We start from the raw sequence: 7,693 nt of genomic DNA, 5'->3' as shown, positions 1-7,693 counted from the left end.
AGAGGTGTTACCGCACGGAGCGGCCGCGGCCGCTGACAGGGGAGGGCTGCAAGGGGGAACTCGCTTCTGCTCCCCGCCCCCCGCCCCCGCGGTCCCGGCGGCATCTCGGGCGAGACTTCACGTTACGGTCCCCGGCTCTCCAGGGCGCTGAAGAAAGGGGCAAAAGTCCTTAGAGAAGCTAGCGATATTCCACTGGCTGCTTTAGAAAGGGTACCGCAGAGAGGGACACAAAGTCACTTTGCCAGGCCTGCCTCAGACAGAGCACACACAACTTCAGCAGCAAGTCAACAACAAAAAAGCACACTCTCTTCAATTCCTAATCAATAAACCTATGTCTTCTGATAAGTTTCCAGCACTGTTAGTACAGCTAAGCTTTAAACCATCTTTGCTTCTACCCTGATCTGAAGCCAGCCTCCCTCTCACTGCTACTGCCGCCATGAATTCAGGTTAGCAGATGGAACTAACCACCGGCCCAGCCTGTTGTTACACCGTGGAACAGCTTCTGTGAGCAGCACTTCCACAAGCACCTGCCCTGTTTCTACTCAGCACTTCTAGCAGTCCTCACAGGAACTCCTGGCAAACAGTATTTAACCACCATTAAGGAAGGAATGGAAGATGGTCTAAAATACAACTGAACATTCAACTGCGTAACCGCAAGTAATCCACCAGCCACTTAAAATTCATTGGGTATCTTTGTATTCAGCCTGGAGTTTCCCTCAGAACTTAGAAGCTGCTCAGAAGTGCTTGGCTATGGGGATGGTACAGTACCTCAGTAGCATACAAAAGCTAAGCAAGATGTGCCTGATTTTTTTCTAAATGCTCGGTGAAGATGCATTTATTAAGCATAATCAGAGGTGAATGCAGAACAGCAAAGCTGAGCTTAGCACCCAGATTAGAGTCAAAGGCAGTTTCATGCCAAAACAGCTGGGGAAGATGATGGCAATAGGATCCTTCCCTGGCATACTGACGAGTCAGCACAGGTCAGCACACTTGCTCCAGGGGGAGAAGACCTCAGCGGAACAGAGTCGGACAATTCTCCTACGCCAACAAACAGCTTAGCCAGAGATCATTGAACTGCTTGAGGGAAGCTACACGCTACACTCTGTCTTTCCTGGAAAGTAATACAGCCCAGAATCACAGGTTAAAAAGAGTGAGAAGAGAAAGCACACGATTCTATAGCCTAATGGTTAGACTGTCAGTCCCGCTGCAAGGAGGGGAATATCTGGGCTGATGGTATGCTTCCAGTGATTTCTGCTCTTTATCCACTACCATCCTGAGACACAGTCCACCAGCCTGAGCACAGAGCTCTGACTATGACACAGGAGAACTTTTCTTATTTCTATAGTGCAAAAAAGTAGTAGAAAATTCACTCTGCCGAGATGAGTGGTAGCCATACAATACTGCCTAGAGGCACTGTCATGGATTAGTGAAAGCCATTAGGATTACAGCAACATACAATGAAATTATTAGTGAAAAACCTTGGTATTTGCCTGAAAGCCATTCAACTATGCTCCTCTTTAAGAGCAAAAGAACAAAATAACCCAATTCCCAAAGATTACCTGCAGCAATATCCTCCCTGGGACTCTGTCCTGAATCAATCGACCCAAAGGAAGCATCTTCCAGCAGCGATACTCTTTCACTATCATACCCTTCTTCAGCTTCTCTATTATCCGAGAAGTTGGCCTCTTCATGCTCAGGTGGAACATTAACAGCCCTCTCCTCCTCAGTAGGCTCTTCTGGCCTCTTATCTTCAAGATGCTGAAACTCCTGATTGCTCTCATCAATGGCATCTGGGTTTCTGATGGAAACTCTGTCATATTCAGCCTCTTTTGCACCATCTGTGACAGACAGGGAAACATGAATTAAGCACTGAGCTAACGTGTATTTCTTACCCAAAGCTGCCTCCAGTGAAATACTGCATTTGACAAAGCTTTCTTGACACTTTTTAAACACTTCAGCTTGTGTATTGCTTCCAATATATTCTCCATCAACTTTCAGTAACATCGAATCAAATGTTTATACAGAATTTATGCAAGGTATCGACCACCGACCTTGCAATGAAATATTGCAAGGTGAAATATTTTCATCATCGTTCATGGCTTTATCAGAAATCACATACTTTACATGTGCTACTGGAAAAGGAGCTTTGCTAAAAGCGTATCTTACCAACTTGCACATTAATTCGAAAAACAGCAAGTTTGCAGTAGACTCTACCACTGGTTCTACCTCCGTCAAAAGATCTATTGGTTCACTATTTCTACTTATGCACTCTTTTATGAATATGGGCAAAAATATAACACCTGAGATTTTGATTTTGGGTGCATGGATTTAGTGCCTGAACTTTGCATTAATCACTGGATCTCTCATAATTAGATGCTAGGTAGTTCAGAAAAACAACCTGCCTTAAACCCTCCAGAAAATTCAGCACATTAGTATATGTGAATCCCTATTTCTTGAGAGGAGGAGGTACAGACATGACCTGAATGGCTCCTTCTAGCCATATCCATGCACAGATCCCACTTATCTTACACAGAACCTGGCCCATAAGAACAGAGATGCTGAGCTCAACATTTTCTCTCAGGATTTGTCCCTGTGCCACCCATCATAATGCCAAAAATACGCATTAAAAATAAGCAGAATCCCAGCAGATTCCACAGGGCCTCTTTCAATTCTGCTCCTCACCCTCTTCTTCAAGCTTCTTTGGGTTACAGTGTTGTCTGGGATAGGGTTTTACTTCTGTTTCATCTATTTATTAACTGTTTTAACATCCTACCTTGAACGTGCAGCTGATCATCTTCCTGTTCTGGAATAGATGCAAGTGGGACACTCTCACTAGCAGACAAATATTTACTCCTTAAAGAATATATTAATTCTTGAATATCATCCATCAGCGCGCCCTCCTCATCATACAAATCCATCTCTTTCACTACCTCCTCTTTATTTTCTGCCACTCTAGAATCCAGAACTTTTGCTACAGCATGTATAATGTTGGATTCTGAAAACTCAAGTATCTGGTCCAAAGCTTTTTCTGTCTCTTCGTTATTACGGCTTGCTTTTCGAACAAGCTCCATCTCTACCTTCATGTCGTGAAACATGCCTTCTAGCCTAACCACGTGTTGAGGCCCAAGGTACTTTTGTAGACGTATTACACGCTTTTCATCAAGAAAATCTCTCATTATTGTGAGCCGCTTCACAGACTCACTGAAGTCTGTAACAGTGTCGTTTGTGGTTGCTGAGCTGTCACCAGGGCTGGGGAAATGCGCAGATTGCTGGTGGTCATTTCTTGTATGCTGTAAAATTTGCACCTCTTTTGAGTCTTTCTGTGAAATGCTCTCTGGGACATGATCTTTCCTTTGGTTAAGGTCATTGCTGTCTTCTGTGTCAGGAGATTGGAAATTATGTTCTTCCACAGCTGATGGTTCCTCAGCTTCAGAAGACTCATCATCTTCCAGGACACGTTCCATCTCATCCAGTTTAGCATCTTCACTCACTGGTATGTCAACCTCTTTGTTCCTAGTCTCGCTTGCATCTTGCATGCTGATTGTTTTTTTAACTTCCTTATAAAATGAGTTTGTTTCCTCTCCTGTTTCATAAGTAGGATTTGTGGTTCCTGAAACAGCCTCACTTAGTGCTTCTAATTCAGGATTTGTACTTTTAGCATTTAGTGTATCACCCTGTACATTTGCAGCTCTTGCTTGCGACAGCTTTGCACTTGCAGCATTCTCATCTTCCAGCAGCTCTTCCTCTACTTGTTTCAGGTCAGGCTCGTCTTCAGCATCTGGCTCTTCAGACTGCAATTCTGGTCTTAGTATTCTTTCTTTAGCTAAACTCGTGCCAAGATTTCTGCCTGAATCTGCATCCTCAGTACGAGCAGTTCCTTGCTGAGTAAGATCTGCTGTATTAGTATTCTGTGTAGTGCTTTTTGATTTTTCTTCAGGGGAACTTTTCTCAATGCTTTCTTCAAATACTGTCATCTTGCCAAGATTTCTTGAAAGCTCTTCTTTCACATCTGCCTCTGAATACTCAGTCTCTCTTTCCCATGGCCTAGGCTGCTCGACAGCTCCTCCGTGGCTTGAGTCTCCCTCCCCCACAGGGGTTTCTTTGATGTTTCTCCTTTTTATTTCAGGTTCTTTGTTAAGAGAGGTGGTTTTTTGATTTTCATGATCGGTCTCCCACATTTGTTTCAAACTTTCTTCATGTCTTAGAAGTTCTTTCTCCACAGCAGGCATTCCATGCTCCAGTTTCTCTTTCAAGAGGTCAGTCTCTTCTGAATCACTTTGAGATGCATTTTTTACCTCTTCCACTGGTTTGGCTGGAACATCAACAGGCGGCTTGTTCTGAGCATTGCCTTTCTCCATTGTTTTCTCCCATAACTTTTTGAGCTTCAAATCACTTTCCAAGACCTCTTCCAAGGTGTCATCCTCAAACTTTTTCTCATCTTTCTCTATTTGAGCAAGCAGCACTCTTTCTGGACTTTTGTTGATATCACCAACAGATGGTTTTAAAGCATCTTGCTTGCTTTTAACAAATGATTTGGCCTCCAGATCATCTCCTGGACTAGGCAAAACATTAGGATCAGGCACAGCTGTACTCTTCAGCTCTTCACTGTGTGACTCGGTTCCATCAACCACGAGCTGCTCTTCAAACTGTTCAGTTTTGTTCAGTTTTTCTTTTGAACTCAGATCACCTGTACCTACAGTTTCCTTTCTAAGGAGTTCCGTGGAGAGATCCTCAGGTTGAGTTGATGCTGGTTCTTCTCTTTTACTAATTAGCATCACCTCATCCTGTTTCTCTTTTCTTTGTTTAGATTTGGACCTGTCCACACTTATACTGTGACTCGGCTTCTCGCTCCTACTGAAGGCATCCTTAAGAATTAATGCATCTGAATCGGGTTCTTCATCATTGTCTCTTTGGTTATTTAGCTCTGTAGCACCCTTTGCATCTTCATCAGGTTTATGATTTTGTGACTCAATGCCATCGTTTTCATCATCATCTAAATCCACTGGGGATGTCATTTCTTCCTCTGCCATAAAAGGCAGCAAAGGGATTTCTTCAGACTGTTCTGCAAAGTCTGGCTCCTCCTCTGCATCATGAGCATTAATGCTCAAATCTTCATTAAAATCATCTTCCAGCGATGTAACAAGGCGAGTCACTTCATCATCTGACACAACAGCATCAGCAGTTGAGCCAAATTTTGTTTTCAAGTTCACAGAGAGCTCTCTGTTTAAAAGTGTATAGGCATTGACTTCTTCATTCTCTTTGTCAAGTTGACTGGTTTCACCCTGAGGAATACTAGTGTTTTTGGTATTTTCACTTTCTAGCCCTTTTAGTTTCCCATGTAGCATTCCTTTCAAGTGCTCATGTGCAATTTGATCTCCCTGAGAGTTTTCTTCGTGACTGTTGACACTGGAGTATCCCCCAGTATTTTCAGTTCCTTCTGTAAGAGAACTGTCTACTTCCTCTGTCATGGCGAGGGCTTCCTTGTCATCTTCTGTGCTTAGCTCAAGATTGTCTGGCTCCAAAGCATCAAGGGACTTTATTGTATCAACCTCTTCGATTTCCTCATCCCTTTCAATTCCTTTAGCTGGTTCTGTCCCTGGATCACTTGATTCAGTTTCCCCTTCATTTGCTATCCTTTCTTGCAATGACTTCAAAAGCTCATCCACATTATAATTATCAAAATCATCCCTTCCGCCATCAAAGCAAACAAAATCTGTTTCCTGAAATGAAAAACAGTATGTAGTCACAAATAATATTTTCTTTATTAGAGTGATGAGACCAAACCCATTTGGTTGGTTAGAGAGAGATGCAGCAGCCAAGTAAATTATATTAATCATGCAGAATTAACCTCTTGAGTCCTTAACCAAAACTCTCTCTGAAATCAGTGGAAGTTTTGCCCAAGGACTCTTAAAAACCTAAAGAGAAAGCTTATGGCTTAGCCCCGTCAAAGACCTCCTAGCGAGGAACAAACTGAAAGTCAGCAATGGGGCTGACAGTATTATACTTTACTCATCACCTATATCCTGAATTAAGAACAAGTCTATTGCTAAATGGCAGTGAGGAGAAGAAAACAAACATCGCTAAGCTTGTTTGTCACAATCTCTTTTAGCTGGTCTCTCCTCAAATGACCAAGTCCTCCAAGCAGGAGCTGCCTGTCACACAATTTCTGGGGGAAAAAAAAAAAAAAAAAAAAGAGCAGTGCAAGCCACTGGATGCAATTTCATAAGGGTCTGAAGCTGCATCCACAAACAGGCCTTAGCCAGACAACTCTGAAGTTACTAGCTATCAGTGCATGAAAGCCATTTATGTGTGTAAGGGTTGAAGGAACAATTCTAGAATCAAAGGGCTAAGTGTACCAAGTTTTACTTGTTTCTGATAGTACTTTCAACTTCGGAAGTCTGAGAAAAGAAACAGTTCTGAATACATACCAAACCGCCTCTGTGCGAGCCAGCTAGCAGCATTTCTAGAGCTCAATCCAAACAGATTTTGTTAGAAAAAAAATCAGAATATTCAAGAAAAGAAAGATCAATGCCCACATTTTGGGCTGATGCTTATACACCCATCCACATACATTGCTGCACAAACATTCCACCACCCCTCACAGATGTGCATCTCTGCACATATGTTGCTGCTTAGTAAAAAAAGGTAATTGAGGATCACTGATATTCCCATTCTCCTCCTCAGGGATTTTATTGAATGCCAAGGTATGAAACAGTAAGAAGCCCAATTGAACAACAACAAATAAGACTTACATCTGTTGGTAATTCTAGCTCCTCATTGGAATAATTATGATTTATTTCAAGTAAATCCTTTGGAAAATATCCAAAATCACTTCCAACCTGCCACAAAACAAACACAAGCAAACAAAAAGTATTAAAGACACTTTTGAAATCACATGACTATGTTAAAATCCTAATTACAGACACTAGTAACAAACACATCAAACTCACTCTCAACTATTTCTAAATGAAGTTTAACCCAGTGAATAAAAGATCAGCAATACCTTACTCATGCAAGAGTCTTCACTGAGGTTTTGTACATACATTTCACAACACTCTTGTGAAGTTGCTAAGATTTACTGTTCATGCTTTAAAGCCTGACTTATAACGAATTATTAGGAGAGCTGGGAGCAAAGCCCAGGCATTCTGGCTCATGTGCTTTAACTGCTTTGTGCGCTCTCACTAGCACCACAAACGCTCAACTATTTTCTTAAGTGGTAAGCAGACGAGAGTCTTTGACTAGGAAGATTTATATCCATGTACAATATTATGGCCTGAAATATGCTCACTTTGTAGCTTAAGGAAAAAAAAAGCAGATTTTAGGAAAATGCAAAATTGTACCTGAGGTAATAATCTATTTTAAAACCTGTGTAGAAAACATAGCCCCTCTGCAAATGCATTGTTGCTCTTCAGTGACTAATACAAGCAAAAATCAGTTGCAGATTGCTATTTTCAAGCAAGTCAACGTGCTAGGCCAAGGCAAACAGTGGAAGACAAGAATCTCTCTTATCACTCACCAGCTAAGATCTACACAGTAATGCTCTCACTTGGGAGTTCTGACAACTGCTGTCAAGAAGCCAATATCAATAGCATGCTGTCACTACACAGATTAGATAATCCAGGCCATCAGAGCCTGGTGGAGACACCTAGAAAGGTACTGAGTTCCTAGACAACCAAAATATCCGGGGGGGCGG

At 42.1% G+C, this 7,693-nt stretch overlaps 1 protein-coding gene across 1 annotated transcript; it reads right to left on the bottom strand.

The window, feature by feature from the left end:
- Positions 1-11: 11 nt before the first annotated feature.
- Positions 12-6,839, bottom strand: LOC104158436 (melanoma inhibitory activity protein 3-like; the record flags this gene model as incomplete). The annotated part of the gene is made up of 4 exons (XM_009696088.1): positions 12-147; positions 1,560-1,838; positions 2,774-5,720; positions 6,753-6,839. Coding segments are annotated over 4 exons (3,449 nt in total), but the record flags the coding sequence as incomplete, so codon positions are not given.
- Between the last annotated feature and the right edge of the window lie 854 nt (positions 6,840-7,693).

The sequence above is a fragment of the Cariama cristata genome, unplaced genomic scaffold (genome assembly GCF_000690535.1).
Source record: "Cariama cristata isolate BGI_N322 unplaced genomic scaffold, ASM69053v1 scaffold18472, whole genome shotgun sequence".
In the NCBI taxonomy this organism is placed as follows: Eukaryota; Metazoa; Chordata; class Aves; order Cariamiformes; family Cariamidae; genus Cariama; species Cariama cristata.
Note: the sequence above shows the minus strand (reverse complement) of the source record. Positions and strands in the feature narration are given on the sequence as shown.